This window comes from Panulirus ornatus, chromosome 2, assembly GCF_036320965.1.
Source record: "Panulirus ornatus isolate Po-2019 chromosome 2, ASM3632096v1, whole genome shotgun sequence".
NCBI classification, from domain to species: domain Eukaryota; kingdom Metazoa; phylum Arthropoda; class Malacostraca; order Decapoda; family Palinuridae; genus Panulirus; species Panulirus ornatus.
Window position 1 is genome coordinate 92,613,185 of NC_092225.1, and position 20,827 is coordinate 92,634,011.

The window sequence follows — 20,827 nt, forward strand, 5'->3', positions numbered from 1 at the left end:
CCTGTCTCTTTCTTTTATACTTCTCCCACTCAATTGCATTTTTTCCCTGCAAAAATCGTCCAAATGCCTCTCTCTTCTCTTTCACTAATACTCTTACTTCTTCATCCCACCACTCACTACCCTTTCTAAACAGCCCACCTCCCACTCTTCTCATGCCACAAGCATCTTTTGCGCAATCCATCACTGATTCCCTAAATACATCCCATTCCTCCCCCACTCCCCTTACTTCCATTGTTCTCACCTTTTTCCATTCTGTACACAGTCTCTCCTGGTACTTCCCCACACAGGTCTCCTTCCCAAGCTCACTTACTCTCACCACCTTCTTCACCCCAACATTCACTCCTCTTTTCTGAAAACCCATACTAATCTTCACCTTAGCCTCCACAAGATAATGATCAAAAAAATATATAATATATATATATATATATATATATATATATATATATATATATATATATATATATATATATATATATATGTGTGTGTGTGTGTGGGTGTGTCTGTTTGTGTCGTTTTCATAAGACTGATTCTGATTCATGTATGAAGGAAACATTTCATCTAACACTTTCCTTACTATGAAATATTGGTTTTTTCCAGGAACACAACCTGCCCGAATTTCATTGAAGTCTGCTGCCAACAAAGCAGTATAATAAGAGGTTTGTATTTATGACTAATGTGGTATTAAGTTCTCGGTTGAAAGATGTTGGAACTTTATTTCTTCATGTCATATGTAAGACAAGGTCTTTTCCACCTTCACTGTGAAACATTAAGCCCTTTGTTGGCACTGGGACCTTTCACTGTATTCAGGGTTCAAGTTAAGATGCCCCACGACTGGCAGAATGTCTTTATAATGCCATGATATAAAGGCATGGGGTAAGGTGTGTTGAAGAGTGGTGATTGAGAGGGAGGTGGTATGCAAAGGGCATCAGATTAGGTAATAGCAACATGGCTTCGGGAGTGGTAGGTGGTGTGTAGACCAGGTCTTTTCTTTGAAGGATGTGTGAAAACTACCACAACTCGAGAGGGATGTGTTTGTGGCATTTGGAGATATGAAGAAAGAGTGTAATAGAGAGGCTTTAATGAAGCAACTATGAGTATCTGGTTTGGAAGAAAAACTAATAGAGGCAATGGAAAACTTGTATCGAGAGAGTAAGGAATATGTGCAAGTAGGAAGGGAGGAGAGTGAGTGGTCCCAAATGAAGGTGGTTCTAAGTCCAGGTTTTGTGTGTGTGTGTGATGGCACCATGACTGTTTTATCTGTTTATGGATAGGGCAGTGAGGGAGGTAAAATGCAAGATTTTTGGAGAGGAGTGCAAGTCTCCAGTATCCTGGGTGTAGGGAGAGGGAGGGGGGAAGGAACTCGAGTGAGAAACTGCAGGAGCTTGTGTATGAGTTTGAGAGAAAGCGTGAAAGGAGGGAGTGCAGAGTTGAGGTGAAAAAAAAGGCAAGGTTATGAGGTTTAGCAGGCTGAGTTAAGAGAAACTGGAAGTAGAGTGTAGAGAAACTGGAAGTGAAGTGTTTCAGATAACTGGGAGTGGAGGTGGTAGTGGTTAGATCTGAGACTGCTGATGTGAACCATAAGGTCAGGAAGCGAGCATAGGTTCTCGGTGAAGTGAGCGAGTGTGTACGGAAAGAGAAGTCACTGACTGTGAAGGAAAAGGTGGGTGTGTTTGATGGTATAGTAGTCCAGATGGTGCTGAATGGATGCAGTTCATGGACCCTGAATGCAAATGTATGGAAGAAAAAGAAAGTGAATGATGTACATTGGGTTGCTAGAGTAAAGAAAGACAGGGAAGGAGAGAGGTGTGATATTAAGTTGAGTATGTTTGAGACAACTGAAGAGGGTGAGCTGAAATGGTTCGAACATATGGAAAGGATGAGTGAAGAGAGACTGAGAGGCTGTAAATGTCAGAAGTGGAGGAATCAATGAAGGGAGACCGAGGATAAGATGGAGTGATGTAATAGAGAGATGGAGTGAGTGTTCAAGGTACATCCATACAGGGGGCTGTAAGACGTGCTAGGGATAGTACGAATCAGAGCAATGTGGTATACGGGAGGCGAGGTATTATCATTGTTCTGAACCAGGGCATATGTAGCAGTAAGGTGAAAGTATGGAAAGGTCTGTGCTCTTGGACAGGGGGCTCTGATTTTGGTATATTATGCATAATATGGATATAAGCAAACAAATGGGGTCAGTTTATTACTGGCACTACCTCACTCACATGAGAAATTGCAAACAAGTATATTTGTATATTTATAGGTAGGAGAGAAAGAATTCTGTTCCCTTCATGTCACAGAAGGCAACTAAAGGGGTCAGAAGCTTGGAGTTGGGGCTAGAAACCCTCCCCTTGTGTATAAATTTCTAAAAGATGGAAGAGGAAGGAACTGAGCAGGGAGTACTCATCCTCCTTTAAGGCTTTGATTGTGATGTCTACATGTGTGTGGATGTAATAAAGATGAGAAGAGTGGAGAGATAGGTAGTATGCTTGAAGAAAGAAGCCTGGATGTTCTGGCTCTGAGTAAAACAAAGCTCAAGGGTAAAGGGGAAGAATGGTTTGGAAAAGTCTTGGGAAGTAGTCAGGGGTTGGTGAGAGGACAAGAGCTAAGGAGGGAGTAGCAGTGCTCCTGACAGGAGTTATGGGAGCGTGTGAAAGAGTGTAAGGAAGTAAACTCTAGATTGTTTTGGGTAAAGATGAAAGTGGGTGGCGAGAGATGGGTGATTATTGGTGCTTATGCAACTGGCTATGAGAAGAAAAATCCTGAGAGGCGTTTTGGGAGCAGCTGAATGAATGTCTCAGCAGTTTTGATGCAAGAGACTGAGCATTAGCAATGGGTGATTATAATGTGAAGGCAAGTAATGTGGCAGTTGTGGGTGTAATTAGGGTGAATGGAGTATTCACTGTTATGACTGGAAACAGTGAATAGCTTGTGGAGTTTTATGCTGAAAAAGGATTGGTAATTGGAAGTATCTGCTTTAAAAAGAAGGATGCTTGATCACTACGTTGTGGAGGTTTTTGGAAAAGAGGAGACAATGTTGGAGAAGAATGTGGAGAGCAAATGAGCTTGGAAATCAGATTTGTGGGACGAAATAGTAGGAGAAATTGAATGTAGAATGGCAAAAGTTGAGAGTAAATGAAGCAAGGGGAGTAAGTGGAGAATGGGAAGTATTCAGGGAAGCAGTGCTGATGTGTGCGAGATATGCATGTGGCATGTGAAAGGTGGGAGGTGAGCAGATTAGGAAGGGTAGTAAGTGGAGGGATGAAGAAGTAAAGATGTTAGCGAAAGAGAAAAGAGGTGTTTGGGTGGTCCTTATAAGAAAGGGTGTTTGGGTGGTTCTTATAGGAAAGGAGTATAAGTGACTGGGAGGTGTACGAGAGAATGCCGCAGGTCAGTAGGAAAGTGGAGGGGTTGATAAAAGAAAACAAATGAGTGTTGGAGTGAGAGTATTAGTAAACTTAAGGAAGAGTAAAAAGTTGTTTTGAAAGGAGGAAAATAATATGCAAAAGACAAGAGAGCAAATAGGAACATCAGTGAAGGGAGCAAAAGGAGAAGTGATAACAAGCAGTGATGAAATGGGGAAGAGACTGAAGGATTGTTAAATGTGTTTGGTAATAGAGTGGCAGATGTAGGATGTTTTGGTTGGAGTGGTATGCAAAGTGAGAGAATCATGGGGAGTGGTTTGGGGAAAAGAGAAGAGGTGGTGAAAGCCTCACTTAAGAAGAAATGTGGCAAGCAGCTAGAATGGATGGTATTGCTTTTGAATTTATTAAGAAAAGGGGTGATTGTGTTGTTGATTGGTTGGTAAGGATTTTTAATGTATGTATGAATCATGGTGAGGTGCCTAAGGATTGGCAGAATGCATGTAAAATGCCATTATATAAAGGGAAGGGTGATAAAGGTGAACATTCAAACTAAAGAGATTTGAGTATCTTAGTAAGTTGTATGGGAGGAGACAGATTGAGAGGGTGAACATATGTTCAATGGATTTGTATGTGGCATTTATGAATCCTAAGAAAGCATACGATATGGTTGATAGATATGCCTTGTGGAAGGTCTTTAGAATATACATTGTGGGAGGAAAGCTACTAAAAGCAGTTAGAAGTTTTATCAAGGGCGTATGGCACATGAATGGGAAGAGAGGAGAGGAAATGTTTCCAAGTGAAGGTTGGTCTGTAGCATGGATGTGTGCTGTCATCATGGTTACTGATTGTTTATGGATGATGAGGAAGTAAGGGAGGTAAATGTGAGAGTCTTGGGGAGAATGGCAAGTATGCAGTATGTGGGGATTGGGGAAGGGGATAAAAAGAATGAGAAGCAAGTCAGTTGTTGTTTGCTGATAATACAAATACAGCACAGCTGGCAGATTTAAGTGAGAAACTGCAGAATTTGGTGACTAAGTTTGTGTGGAATGAGGAAGTTGTGAGTAAATGTGAATAAAACCAAGGCTTAGCAGGGTTGTGTGACAGGTTAGTTGGGATGTGAGTATGAATGAAGGAAAAATGGAGGAATTGAAGTATTTTAGATATCTGGGAGTGGACAAGGAAGAGAATGGAACCATGGAAGTTAAAGTTAGCATAGGATGGGTGATGGATGAAGGGTCTGGCAGTGCTGAAGAATGTGTAAAAAGAGAAAATGCTACCTGGGAGGGCAAAATGGATTTGTTTGAAGGAATAGTAATCCAAAAAAATACTATATGGATGCAAGACATGGACTACAAATAAGGCTATACAGAGGAGGGTAGATGTAGTGGAAATGAAGTGTTTGAGGACAATATTTAGTGTGGGGAGGTTTGATAAGTGATAAAAGGGTAAGAGGGAGATGTCGAAATAAAAGTGTGATTGATATACCTGAAGAGGGTGAGCAGAAATGGTTTGGACATATGGAACTTTGAGATAGGAAAGGTAAACAGAAAAAGAAAAGGATATATATATATATATATATATATATATATATATATATATATTTTTTTTTTTTTTTTTTTTGCTTTGTCGCTGTCTCCCGCGTTTGCGAGGTAGCGCAAGGAAACAGACGAAAGAAATGGCCCAACCCACCCCCATACACATGTATATACATACGTCCACACACGCAAATATACATACCTACACAGCTTTCCATGGTTTACCCCAGACGCTTCACATGCCCTGATTCAATCCACTGACAGCACGTCAACCCCGGTATACCACATCGCTCCAATTCACTCTATTCCTTGCCCTCCTTTCACCCTCCTGCATGTTCAGGCCCCGATCACACAAAATCTTTTTCACTCCATCTTTCCACCTCCAATTTGGTCTCCCTCTTCTCCTCGTTCCCTCCACCTCCGACACATATATCCTCTTGGTCAATCATTCCTCACTCATTCTCTCCATGTGCCCAAACCATTTCAAAACACCCTCTTCTGCTCTCTCAACCACGCTCTTTTTATTTCCACACATCTCTCTTACCCTTACGTTACTTACTCGATCAAACCACCTCACACCACACATTGTCCTCAAACATCTCATTTCCAGCACATCCATCCTCCTGCGCATCACTCTATCCATAGCCCACGCCTCGCAACCATACAACATTGTTGGAACCACTATTCCTTCATACATACCCATTTTTGCTTTCCGAGATAATGTTCTCGACTTCCACACATTCTTCAAGGCTCCCAGAATTTTTGCCCCCTCCCCCATCCTATGATCCACTTCCGCTTCCATGGTTCCATCCGCTGCCAGATCCACTCCCAGATATCTAAAACACTTTACTTCCTCCAGTTTTTCTCCATTCAAACTCACCTCCCAATTGACTTGACCCTCAACCCTACTGTACCTAATAACCTTGCTCTTATTCACATTTACTCTTAACTTTCTTCTTTCACACACTTTACCAAACTCAGTCACCAGCTTCTGCAGTTTCTCACATGAATCAGCCACCAGCGCTGTATCATCAGCGAACAACAACTGACTCACTTCCCAAGCTCTCTCATCCCCAACAGACTTCATACTTGCCCCTCTTTCCAAAACTCTTGCATTCACCTCCCTAACAACCCCATCCATAAAGAAATTAAACAACCATGGAGACATCACACACCCCTGCCGCAAACCTACATTCACTGAGAACCAATCACTTTCCTCTCTTCCTACACGTACACATGCCTTACATCCTCGATAAAAACTTTTCACTGCTTCTAACAACTTGCCTCCCACACCATATATTCTTAATACCTTCCACAGAGCATCTCTATCAACTCTATCATATGCCTTCTCCAGATCCATAAATGCTACATACAAATCCATTTGCTTTTCTAAGTATTTCTCACATACATTCTTCAAAGCAAACACCTGATCCACACATCCTCTACCACTTCTGAAACCACACTGCTCTTCCCCAATCTGATGCTCTGTACATGCCTTCACCCTCTCAATCAATACCCTCCCATATAATTTACCAGGAATACTCAACAAACTTATACCTCTGTAATTTGAGCACTCACTCTTATCCCCTTTGCCTTTGTACAATGGCACTATGCACGCATTCCGCCAATCCTCAGGCACCTCACCATGAGTCATACATACATTAAATAACCTTACCAACCAGTCAACAATACAGTCACCCCCTTTTTTAATAAATTCCACTGCAATACCATCCAAACCTGCTGCCTTGCCGGCTTTCATCTTCCGCAAAGCTTTTACTACCTCTTCTCTGTTTACCAAATCATTTTCCCTAACCTTCTCACTTTGCACACCACCTCGACCAAAACTCCCTATATCTGCCACTCTATCATCAAACACATTCAACAAACCTTCAAAATACTCACTCCATCTCCTTCTCACATCACCACTACTTGTTATCACCTCCCCATTTGCGCCCTTCACTGAAGTTCCCATTTGCTCCCTTGTCTTACGCACTTTATTTACCTCCTTCCAGAACATCTTTTTATTCTCCCTAAAATTTAATGATACTCTCTCACCCCAACTCTCATTTGCCCTTTTTTTCACCTCTTGCACCTTTCTCTTGACCTCCTGTCTCTTTCTTTTATACATCTCCCACTCAATTGCATTTTTTCCCTGCAAAAATCATCCAAATGCCTATCTCTTCTCTTTCACTAATACTCTTACTTCTTCATCCCACCACTCACTACCCTTTCTAATCAACCCATCTCCCACTCTTCTCATGCCACAAGCATCTTTTGCGCAATCCATCATTGATTCCCTAAATACATCCCATTCCTCCCCCACTCCCCTTACTTCCATTGTTCTCACCTTTTTCCATTCTGTACTCAGTCTCTCCTGGTACTTCCTCACACAAGTCTCCTTCCCAAGCTCACTTACTCTCACCACCCTCTTCACCCCAACATTCACTCTTCTTTTCTGAAAACCCATACAAATCTTCACCTTAGCCTCCAAAAGATAATGATCAGACATCCCTCCAGTTGCACCTCTCAGCACATTAACATCCAAAAGTCTCTCTTTCGCGCGCCTGTCAATTAACACGTAATCCAATAATGCTCTCTGGCCATCTCTCCTACTTACATAAGTATACTTATGTATATCTCGCTTTTTAAACCAGGTATTCCCAATCATCAGTCCTTTTTCAGCACATAAATCTACAAGCTCTTCACCATTTCCATTTACAACACTGAACACCCCATGTATACCAATTATTCCCTCAACTGCCACATTACTCACCTTTGCATTCAAATCACCCATCACTATAACCCGGTCTCGTGCATCAAAACCACTAACACACTCATTCAGCTGCTCCCAAAACACTTGCCTCTCATGATCTTTCTTCTCATGCCCAGGTGCATATGCACCAATAATCACCCATCTCTCTCCATCAACTTTCAGTTTTACCCATAGTAATCGAGAATTTACTTTCTTACATTCTATCACATACTCCCACAACTCCTGTTTCAGGAGTATTGCTACTCCTTCCCTTGCTCTTGTCTTCTCACTAACCCCTGACTTTACTCCCAAGACCTTCCCAAACCATATATATATATATATATATATATATATATATATATATATATATATATATATATATATATATATATATATATATGCATCAGATTGGGGAAGAGCAGTGTGGTTTCAGAAGTGGTAGAGGATGTGTGGATCAGGTGTTTGCTTTGAAGAATGTATGTGAGAAATACTTAGAAAAGCAAATGGATTTGTATGTAGCATTTATGGACCTGGAGAAGGCATATGATAGAGTTGATAGAGATGCTCTGTGGAAGGTATTAAGAATATATGGTGTGGGAGGCAAGTTGTTAGAAGCAGTGAAAAGTTTTTATCGAGGATGTAAGGCATGTGTACATGTAGGAAGAGAGGAAAGTGATTGGTTCTCAGTGAATGTAGGTTTGCGGCAGGGGTGTGTGATGTCTCCATGGTTGTTTAATTTCTTTATGGATGGGGTTGTTAGGGAGGTGAATGCAAGAGTTTTGGAAAGAGGGGCAAGTATGAAGTCTGTTGGGGATGAGAGAGCTTGGGAAGTGAGTCAGTTGTTGTTCGCTGATGATACAGCGCTGGTGGCTGATTCATGTGAGAAACTGCAGAAGCTGGTGACTGAGTTTGGAAAAGTGTGTGAAAGAAGAAAGTTAAGAGTAAATGTGAATAAGAGCAAGGTTATTAGGTACAGTAGGGTTGAGGGTCAAGTCAATTGGGAGGTGAGTTTGAATGGAGAAAAACTGGAGGAAGTGAAGTGTTTTAGATATCTGGGAGTGGATCTGGCAGCGGATGGAACCATGGAAGCGGAAGTGGATCATAGGGTGGGGGAGGGGGCGAAAATCCTGGGAGCCTTGAAGAATGTGTGGAAGTCGAGAACATTATCTCGGAAAGCAAAAATGGGTATGTTTGAAGGAATAGTGGTTCCAACAATGTTGTATGGTTGCGAGGCGTGGGCTATGGATAGAGTTGTGCGCAGGAGGATGGATGTGCTGGAAATGAGATGTTTGAGGACAATGTGTGGTGTGAGGTGGTTTGATCGAGTGAGTAACGTAAGGGTAAGAGAGATGTGTGGAAATAAAAAGAGCGTGGTTGAGAGAGCAGAAGAGGGTGTTTTGAAGTGGTTTGGGCACATGGAGAGGATGAGTGAGGAAAGATTGACCAAGAGGATATATGTGTCGGAGGTGGAGGGAACAAGGAGAAGAGGGAGACCAAATTGGAGGTGGAAAGATGGAGTGAAAAAGATTTTGTGTGATCGGGGCCTGAACATGCAGGAGGGTGAAAGGAGGGCAAGGAATAGAGTGAATTGGAGCGATGTGGTATACCGGGGTTGACGTGCTGTCAGTGGATTGAATCAAGGCATGTGAAGCGTCTGGGGTAAACCATGGAAAGCTGTGTAGGTATGTATATTTGCGTGTGTGGACGTATGTATATACATGTGTATGGGGGGGGTTGGGCCATTTCTTTCGTCTGTTTCCTTGCGCTACCTCGCAAACGCGGGAGACAGCGACAAAGTATAATAAAAATAAAAAAAAAATATATATATATATATATATATATATATATATATGTAAAAGGTGAATGGAAAAAGGAGAATGAGGAGACCAATTGGAAATGGAAGAATGGAGTAAAAGAGATTTTGAGTAATTGGGGCCAGAACATACAGGAGGGTAAACAGCTGTGTGGTATCTGGGGTTGACATGCTGTCAGTGGACTGATCCAGGGCATGTACATACTTGACAAATGGCCTAATTTGCTCTTATCTACTCTCTAGACTTGTTTAATGCACCAAAACCAAAGCCCCCTTTCCACACCCACGCACCACAAACCTTTCTATAGTTTTCCCTGATGTCTTTATATCCCCTAGTTCAACCCAGTGACAGCATGTCACCCCACATATACCACATTGCTCCAATTTGCTGTACCACACAAAGCATCTTTCGCCCCATCCTCCCATCTCCAAGCAGTCTCCCACTTGTTTTCCCCTCAACTACTGACACATATACCTTGTCAACCTCTCCTCATTAATCCTCTCCATATTTCCAAACCATTTCAGCACGTCCTTCTCAACTTTCTCAGCCATGCTTTTCCTACTGCAAAACCTCTCTCTCATACCCCGTCATTCTTACTCAGTCAACCCAACACATCTAACCCTCATCTGTACTTTATTATTTTCCTATGACCCACATCTCATGTCCATACAACACTCCTCAATGCACCCATGACCTTAACCCTATTGCCTCCCTTATGGCTTGCTTTGGCCCCCATGATTCGCCCCAATACCATACCCACTCCTCAGGTTAAATATTTAAAACACTTCAACCAACCTGTGCCTCTTCCCTGCTGAACTTCATAACCTTAATTGTATTTACATTAATTCTCATCTTTCTCCTCTAACACACTACCAAACTTGGACTCCAGATTCTGCAGTTTCTCACTAAAGTCTACCAACTGAGCCATGTCTTTAATGAACATCAAGTGACTCCCATCCCAGGCATCCCCTACTTCAAACAGAAATGAGACCCGTCTCTTTTTCCAAGACTCTTACATTTACCTTCCTCTCCACCCCATTCATAAACAGATGAGATAGCCGTGGTACCATCACACCTCATTACCACAGACTCACCTTCACCTGGAACCACTCACTTTCTTCTGCTCTTACTCACACATATTCCTTACTTTCTTAATAGAAACTCCTCACTCCTTATAGTAGCTATCCTTCCATGCTATATATTTGCAATACCAACCTTTTCGTACCTTTTCTATGGAGTGGTTAGGGTGACTGACTGAGTCAGCATGGGCATACTTAGGGTTGGACCCTCATGAATTCAAATCCTGGGTTCATCAGTCTGCCCACACTCAATCCAGGTGTTCATCCTCTTGTCAGGATTGAGTGATGACTGAGTAACTGGCTTAGGCTTGGATGTTTGTGTGTGTGTGTGTGTATGAGTAATTACCTATGTGTAACCTATCTGTGCTGTGTGAGGAGGGAGTTTAACACCCATGGGGCCCCATCTCTTGAACATTCTCTACCGTCATACTTCTTAAAATTGTTATAAGTTCTCTGCATTTACCATGGTTCCATCCATTTTCTTCCGTTCATCCACCATTCTTATGCTATAAGAAATTTTTTTTACATTGTTTTTACAAGTTTTTTGCTCAGTTTTATGGTATGTCCTATGGTTGCTCTATCCTTACATCTCTCAAAGAGCTGTTCATTATCTACTACTTTGATCTGTTTAAAAAAAACTCAAAGGTTGTGATCAGGTCACCCCTCACTCCTCTGTACTCTAAGTGGGCAAATTTAAAGCCCATAGCCTTTCCCAGTAACTCGGCCTCTTCTGGACCCACTACATCTGCTGTTAATGCTTCATTTAGTGCAGTCACCAAACTTGACAAGCATATTCTAGTTTACAGGATACAAAAAGTCTACTAAATATTTCACTATCGAAAGTTATTTTTGATATATACCAGAAGACAGCTTGTCTCCATGACCTTTCTTTTGTGTGTGGCTCTGGTGACAGGTTAGGGATGATGTCATCTCTTCAGGTTCTTCCACACACATTATCCTGTAGCTATTTCCTTCTAAATGATAATTACATTGAGTCTTCTTACACTGAGTCCCATCCACATTTCTTTACATTTACTCGAATAAAATTTTATAAACCTTGTATAAAGCAGTCCTCCTTATTTTTCACTTCCCTCATGATATTTTCATCATCTGCAAACATATTCAGAGAGGAGTCCATACATTAGGTAAGTCATTTACATCGATCAAAAAGAGTAATGGTCTCAGAACAGAACTCTGTGGCAATCTGGTTTTCACCTCAACTCCTCCAATAGGCATCCTTTGTTCCCTTCCACTGAGATAATCCTTCCATCATTGGAATTTCCCCATTATTCCTGCCTGATGATTTAGCCCTTTAATCAGCCTCCTATGTGGTATAGTTTCAAATGCCTTCCCTTATGTCTAAGGGAGAGCTCACTCTCTTGTAGAAATCTAAGAGGTTAGTTACACATGAACTTTCCCTGAAACTGGGCTGTTTCTCACTTAGATAATTTCCCTTCTGTAGAAAGTCATCCACTTGCTTTCTAAGCATCTTTTCCAGGTCTATAGTTCACCGATTCTGGGTGGTGGGTGTGGGTGTGTGTGTGTGTGTGTGTGTGTGCACATTAAAGTAAAGACATGGTACATACATACATGGTTAAATGGTTAAGAGATGGGGCATCATGAATATGAAACTCTCTCCTTATTAACACACTAGTATTTATCACACACACAAAGGCTGCTTTCCAGTTATATCAGTATCATTAAAAAAAAAAGGCATAGTATCTAAAAGAATTAGATCTTTCTACATTTACTAGAGATATATTAGATGATGAAGTCAATGAGGGTCTTCCTGAAATGTCTGAGGCATGGTGTTGCAAAGAAAGAGACCAGTGTTGAAGTGAGAGTGAAGTATGATGTCTTCTGCTTCTCCATGAATATTTAATAATGTGTATTTTCTATTCCCCAGATGAACCCTGCACTTGTATGCCATTCTTTGAATGTACAACAAAAGGCATAGAAAGTGAAACTAAGTAAGTATTGCTTTCTTTTAATTTGCTTTGGTAAAGCACTTGACATCCATTCTTGAGTCTAGTATTGTCCTTTTATTTTTTATTCACAAAGTCATTATCTGTTTTGGCCTATAGTGTTTAAATGCATTTGTAGTCGCATATTATATAGGGTAGTCATGATGTACTATCTATCCTTTCCTATTGATGCTCCTTTTTTCATTTGAAATTGGAAAATAATTCATCAGTCTTTTATCTGTAGATATCTGGTTGACTGATCAGTTTCTTTGCTCATGTTTGAACCACTGTGTTAGGACAAGACCAGATTGATAGTGAAAGAGTGATTCATTCCTCTGATCATCACTGGGAAGTCTGTGTGAAGAGAATAATCACCATCGATATATATATTAGAAACACTCCCTTCCTTGTATCTTAATTTCTAAAGGGGGAAACAGAAGCGAGTCAAGCAGGGAGTGCTCATCCTCCTTGAAGGCTCAGATTGGGGTGTCTGAATGTGAGTGGATGTAACCAAGATGAGAAAAAAGGAGAAATAGGTAGTATGTTTGAGGAAAGAAACCTGGATGTTCTGGCTCTGAGTGAAATGAAGCTCAAGGGTAAAGGGGAAGAGTGGTTTGGGAAAGTCTTGGGAGTGAAGTCAGAGAGAGGATGAGAGCTATAGAAGGAGTAGCACTACACCTGAAGCAGGAGTTGTGAGAGTATGTGATAGAGTGTAAGAAAGTAAATTCTAGATTGATGTGAGTAAAACTGAAAGTGGATGAAGAGAGATGGGTGATTATTGGTGCGTATGCACCTGGTCATGAGAAGAAAGATCATGGGAGGCAAGTGTTTTGGGAGCAGCTGAGTGAGTGTGTCAGCAGCTTTGATGCATGAGACCAGGATTTAGTGATGGGTAATTCAAATGCGAAGGTGAGTAATGTGGCGCTTGAGGGTAAAATTGGTGTACATGGGGTATTCAGTGTTGTAAATGGAAATAGTGAAGAGCTTGTGGATTAGTGTGTTGAAAAAAGACTGGTGATTGGGAATACCTGGTTTAAAAAGAGAGATATACATAAGTATACATATGTCAGTATGGTCAAAGGGCATTATTGGATTATGTGTTAATTGATATGCATTTTGAATTTGGATGTTACTGTGCTGAGAGTGGCAGCTGGATGGATGTCTGACCACTATCTTGCGAAGGTGAATGTGAAGAGAGAATGTTGGGGATAAGAGAGTGGTGAGAGTAAGTGAGGTTGGAAAGAGAAACATGTGAGGAAGTACCAGGAGAGATTGAGTGTAGAATTGCAAATGGTGAGAGTAAATGATGTCAGGGGAGTGGATGGGGAATGGGATGTATATAGGGAAGTAGTGATGGCATGTGCAAAAGATACTTGTGGCATGAGAAAAATGGGAGGTGGGCAGATTAGAAAGGGTAGTGGGTGGTCGGATGAAGTATAGTTGTTAGTGAAAGAGAAAAGATGCCTTTGGATGATACTTGCAAGGAAGGGGTACAGATGACTGGGAGATGTATAAAAGAAAGCAACAGGAGATCAAGAGTAAGGTGCAAGGGTTGAAAAAGAAGGCAGATGAGAGTTGTGGTGAGAGAGTATCAATAAACTTAGGGAGAATAAAAAGTCGTTTTGGAAGGAGGGAAATAACATGCGGAAGACAAGAGAGGAAATGGGAACATTGGTGAAGGGGTAAGTGGGGAAGTATAACACTTAGTGATGAAGTGAGATGGAGTGAGTATTTTGAAGGTTTGTTGAATGTGTTTGATGATAAAGTGGCAGATATAGGGTGTTTTGGTTGGGATGGTGAGCGAAGTGAGAGGGTCAGGGAAATTGGTTTGGTTAAGAGAGAAGAGGTAGTGAAAGCTTTGCGAAAGATGAAATCCTGCAAGGCAGCAGGTTTGGATGGTATTGCAGTAGAATTTATTAAGAAAGGGGTCACTATGATGTTGATTGGTTGGTAAGGATATTCAATGTATGTATGGATCATGGTGAAGTGCCTGAGGATTGGCAGAATGCATGCATAGTGCTATTGTACAAAGGCAAAGGGGATAAAGATGAGTGTTCAAACCGCAAAGGCATAAGTTTGTAGAGTATCCTTGGGAAATTATATGGGAAGGTTTTGATTGAGAGGGTAAAGGCATGTACAGAGCATTAGATTGGGGAAGAGCAGTGTCGTTTCAGAAGTGGTAGTGGATGTGTGGATCAGGTGTTTGCTTTAAAGAATGTATGTGAAAAACACCTAGAAAAACAGATGGCTTTGTATGTAGCATTTATGGAAGGAGAAAGCATATGATAGGGTTGATAGAGATGCTTTGTGGAAGGTTTTAAGCATATATGGTGTGGGAGGTAAGTTGCTGGAAGCAGTGAAAAGTTTTTACCAAGGATGTAAGGCATGTGTACAAGTAAGAAGAGAGGAGATGATAAAGTGGCAGATATAGGGTGTTTTGGTTGGGATGGTGAGCAAAGTGAGAGGGTCAGGGAAATTGGTTTGGTCAAGAGAGAAGAGGTAGTGAAAGCTTTGCGAAAGATGAAATCCTGCAAGGCAGCAGGTTTGGATGGTATTGCAGTAGAATTTATTAAGAAAGGGGTCACTATGTTGTTGATTGGTTGGTAAGGATACTCAATGTATGTATGGATCATGGTGAAGTGCCTGAGGATTGGCAGAATGCATGCATAGTGCTATTGTACAAAGGCAAAGGGGATAAAGATGAGTGTTCAAACCGCAAAGGCATAAGTTTGTAGAGTATCCTTGGGAAATTATATGGGAAGGTGTTGATTGAGAGGGTAAAGGCATGTACAGAGCATTAGATTGGGGAAGAGCAGTGTCGTTTCAGAAGTGGTAGTGGATGTGTGGATCAGGTGTTTGCTTTAAAGAATGTATGTGAAAAACACCTAGAAAAACAGATGGCTTTGTATGTAGCATTTATGGAAGGAGAAAGCATATGATAGGGTTGATAGAGATGCTTTGTGGAAGGTTTTAAGCATATATGGTGTGGGAGGTAAGTTGCTGGAAGCAGTGAAAAGTTTTTACCAAGGATGTAAGGCATGTGTACAAGTAAGAAGAGAGGAGAGTGATTAGTTCCCAGTGAATGTTGGTCTGGGGCAGGGGTGTGTGATGTCCCCATGGTTGTTTAATTTATGGAAGGGGTGGTTAGGGAGGCAAATGCAATTGTTTTGGAGAGAGGGGCAATTATGCATTCTGTTGGGATGAGAGGGCCTGGGAAGTTGGAGGTGGAAGGATGGAGTGAAAAAGAATATGAGCAGTCAGGGTCGAAACATATAGGAGGGTGAGACGCATGCAAGGAACAGAGTTAATTGGAACAATATGGTATACTGTGGTCGATTTGCTGTCAATGCAGTGAACCAGGGCATGTGAAACATTTGGGGTAAACCGTGGAAAGGTCTGTGGGGCCTGGATATGGTGGATAGGGAGCTGTGGTTTTTTCTTTTTCTTTTTTTTTTTTTCCTGGTGCTACCTCATTGACGCAAAGGGGATGGCAATGCTGTTTCCTGTGGAGTGGGATGGTGCCGGGATTAGATGAAGGCAAGCGAGTATGAATATGTACATGTGTATATATGTATATGTCTGTGTATGTGTATGTGCATATATTGAGATGTATATGTAATTATATGTGCGTGTATATATTTTTTTTTTTTTTTTTTTTTTTTTTTTTTTTTTATACTTTGTCGCCGTCTCCCGCGTTTGCGAGGTAGTGCAAGGAAACAGACGAAAGAAATGGCCCAACCCCCCCCCATACACATGTACATACACACGTCCACACACGCAAATATACATACCTACACAGCTTTCCATGGTTTACCCCAGACGCTTCACATGCCTTGCTTCCATCCACTGACAGCACGTCAACCCCTGTATACCACATGACTCCAATTCACTCTATTTCTTGCCCTCCTTTCACCCTCCTGCATGTTCAGGCCCCGATCACACAAAATCTTTTTCACTCCATCTTTCCACCTCCAATTTGGTCTCCCTCTTCTCCTTGTTCCCTCCACCTCCGACACATATATCCTCTTGGTCAATCTCTCCTCACTCATTCTCTCCATGTGCCCAAACCATTTCAAAACACCCTCTTCTGCTCTCTCAACCACGCTCTTTTTTATTTCCACACATCTCTCTTACCCTTACGTTACTTACTCGATCAAACCACCTCACACCACACATTGTCCTCAAACATCTCATTTCCAGCACATCCATCCTCCTGCGCACATCTCTATCCATAGCCCACGCCTCGCAACCATACAACATTGTTGGAACCACTATTCCCTCAAACATACCCATTTTTGCTTTCCGAGATAGTGTTCTCGACTTCCACACATTTTTCAAGGCTCCCAAAATTTTCGCCCCCTCCCCCACCCTATGATCCACTTCCGCTTCCATGGTTCCATCCGCTGACAGATCCACTCCCAGATATCTAAAACACTTCACTTCCTCCAGTTTTTCTCCATTCAAACTCACCTCCCAATTGACTTGACCCTCACCCCTACTGTACCTAATAACCTTGCTCTTATTCACATTTACTCTCAACTTTCTTCTTCCACACACTTTACCAAACTCAGTCACCAGCTTCTGCAGTTTCTCACATGAATCAGCCACCAGCGCTGTATCATCAGCGAACAACAACTGACTCACTTCCCAAGCTCTCTCATCCCCAACAGACTTCATACTTGCCCCTCTTTCCAGGACTCTTGCATTTACCTCCCTTACAACCCCATCCATAAACAAATTAAACAACCATGGAGACATCACACACCCCTGCCGCAAACCTACATTCACTGAGAACCAATCACTTTCCTCTCTTCCTACACGTACACATGCCTTACATCCTCGATAAAAACTTTTCACTGCTTCTAACAACTTGCCTCCCACACCATATATTCTTAATACCTTCCACAGAGCATCTCTATCAACTCTATCATATGCCTTCTCCAGATCCATAAATGCTACATACAAATCCATTTGCTTTTCTAAGTATTTCTCACATACATTCTTCAAAGCAAACACCTGATCCACACATCCTCTACCACTTCTGAAACCGCACTGCTCTTCCCCAATCTGATGCTCTGTACATGCCTTCACCCTCTCAATCAATACCCTCCCATATAATTTACCAGGAATACTCAACAAACTTATACCTCTGTAATTTGAACACTCACTCTTATCCCCTTTGCAATTGTATATATATTTATATTTATTTATTTTGCTTTTTCGCTCTCCCACGTTTGCGAGGTAGCGCAAGGAAACAGACAAAAGAATGGCCCAACCTACCCACATACACGTCCACACACTCAGTCTCTAGCTGTCATTTATAATGCACTGAAACCACAGCCCCCTTTGCACATCCAGGCCCCACAGAACTTTCCATGGTTTACCCCAGACACTTCACACACCCTGGTTCAATCCATTGACAGCACGTCGATCCCGGTATACCACATCATTCCAATTCACTCTCTTCCTTGCACCCCTTTCACCCTCCTGCATGTTCAGGCCCCAATCAAACAAAATCTTTTTCACTCCATCTTTCCACCTCCAATTTGGTCTCCCACTTCTCCTCGTTCCCTCCACCTGTGACACATATATCCTCTTGGACAATCTTTCCTCGCTCATTCTCACCATGTGACCAAACCATTTCAAAGCTTCCTCTTCTGCTTTCTCAACCACACTCTTTTTATTACCACACATCTCTCTTACCCTTACGTTACTTACTCAATCAAACCACCTCACACCACATATTGTCCTCAAACATCTCATTTCTAGCACATTCACCGTCCTCCACACAACTCTATCCATAGCCCACGCCTCGCAACCATATAACATTGTTGGAACCACTATTCCTTCAAACATACCCATTTTTGCTTTCCGATATAATGTTCTCGACTTCCACACATTCTTAACGCTCCCAGAACTTTCGCCCCCTCCCCCACCCTATGATTCACTTCCGCATCCATGGTTCCATCCGCTGCCAAATCCACTCCCAGATATCTAAAACACATCACTTCCTCCAGTTTTTCTCCATTCAAACTTACCTCCCAATTGACTTGTCCCTCAACCCTACTGTACCTAATAAACTTGCTCTTATTCACATTTACTCTTAGCTTTCTTCTTTCACACACTTTACCAAATTCAGTCACCAGCTTTAGCAGTTTCTCACACGAATCACCCACCAGCGCTGTATCATCAGAGAACAACAACTGACTCACTTCCCAAGCTCTCTCATCCACAACAGACTGCATACTTGCCCCTCTTTCCAAAACTCTTCCATTCACCTCCCTAACAACCCCATCCATAAACAAATTAAACAACCATGGAGACATCACACACCCCTGCCACAAACCAACATTCACTGAGAACCAATCACTTTCCTCTCTTCCTACACGTACACATGCCTTACATCCTCGATAAAAACTTTTCACTGCTTCTAACAACTTGCCTCCCACACCATATATTCTTAATACCTTCCACAGAGCATCTCTATCAACTCTGTTATATGCCTTCTCTAGATCCATAAATGCTACATACAAATCCATTTGCTTTTCTAAGTATTTCTCATACATTTTTCAAAGCAAACACCTGATCCACACATCCTCTACCACTTCTGAGACCACACTGCTCTTCCCCAATCTGATGCTCCATACATGCCTTCACCCTCTCAATCAATACCCTCCCATATAATTTCCCAGGAATACTCAACAAACTTATACCTCTGTAATTTGAGCACTCACTCTTATCCCCTTTGCCTTTGTACAATGGCACTATGCAAGCATTCCGCCAATCCTCAGGCACCTCACCATGAGTCATACATACATTAAATAACCTTACCAACCAGTCAACAATACAGTCACCCCTTTTTTTAATAAATTCCACTGCAATACCATCCAAACCCACTGCCTTGCCAGCTTTCATCTTCTGCAAAGCTTTTACTACCTCTTCTCTGTTATATCTGCCACTCTATCATCAAACACATTTAACAAACCTTCAAAATACTCACTCCATCTCCTCACATCACCACTACTTGTTATCACCTCCCCATTAGCCCCCTTCACTGAAGTTCCCGTTTGTTCCTTTGTCTTACGCACTTTATTTACCTCCTTCCAAAACATCTTTTTATTCTCCCTAAAATTTAATGATACTCTCTCACCCCAACTCTCATTTGCCCTCTTTTTCACCTCTTGCACCTTTCTCTTGACCTCCTGCCTCTTTCTTTTATACATCTCCCAGTCATTTGCATTATTTCCCTGCAAAAATCGTCCAAATGCCTCTCTCTTCTCTTTCACTAATAATCTTACTTCTTCATCATCTCACCACTCACTACCCTTTCTAATCTGCCCACCTCCCATGCTTCGCATGCCACAAGCATCTTTTGCGCAAGCCATCACTGCTCCCCTAAATACATCCCCTTCCTCCCTCACTCCCCTTACGTCCTTTGTTCTCACCTTTTTCCATTCTCTACTCAGTCTCTCCTGGTACTTCCTCACACAAGTCTCCTTCCCAAGCTCACTTACTCTCACCACTCTCTTCACTCCAACTTTCTCTCTTCTTTTCTGAAAACCTCTAGAAATCTTCACCTTCGCCTCCTCAAGGTAATGATCAGACATCCCTCCAGTTGCACCTCTCAGCACATTAACATCCAAAAGTCTCTCTTTTGTGCGCCTATCAAGTAACACGTAATCCAACAACGCTCTGTGGCCATCTCTCCTACTTCCTTCCGTATAACTTATGTATATCTCTCTTTTTAACCCAGGTATTCCCAATCACCAGTCCTTTTTCAGCACATAAATCTACAAGGTCTTTACCATTTCCATTTAGAACACTGAACACCCCATGTACACCAATTATTCAACTCAACTGCCACATTACTCACCTTTGCATTCAATATATTTTATATTTACTTATTATACTTTGTCGCTGTCTCCCGCGTTAGCGAGGTAGCGCAAGGAAACAGACAAAAGAATGGCCCAACCCACCCACATACATATGTATATACATACACGTCCACACACGCACATATACATACCTATACATCTCATTGCATACATATATATACACACAGACATACATATGTACATAATTCATACTGTGTAATATATATATATAAATATATATATATATATATATATATATATATATATATATATATATATATATATATATATATATACTTAGAAAAGCAAATGGATTTGTATGTAGCATTTATGGATCTGGAGAAGGCATATGATAGAGTTGATAGAGATGCTCTGTGGAAGGTATTAAGAATATATGGTGTGGGAGGCAAGTTGTTAGAAGCAGTGAAAAGTTTTTATCGAGGATGT

The 20,827-nt window shown here is 41.6% G+C and overlaps 1 protein-coding gene across 1 annotated transcript in view; it reads left to right on the forward strand.

Moving 5' to 3' along the window:
• The window catches only part of LOC139753241 (uncharacterized), a 70,299-nt gene that overhangs the window by 23,877 nt on the left and 25,595 nt on the right, over positions 1-20,827 (forward strand). Inside the window, exons 3-4 of the mRNA XM_071669484.1 lie at positions 598-656; positions 12,449-12,512. Of these exons, the coding sequence (XP_071525585.1) occupies positions 598-656; positions 12,449-12,512 (123 nt within the window). The remainder of the gene's footprint in view (positions 1-597; positions 657-12,448; positions 12,513-20,827) is intronic.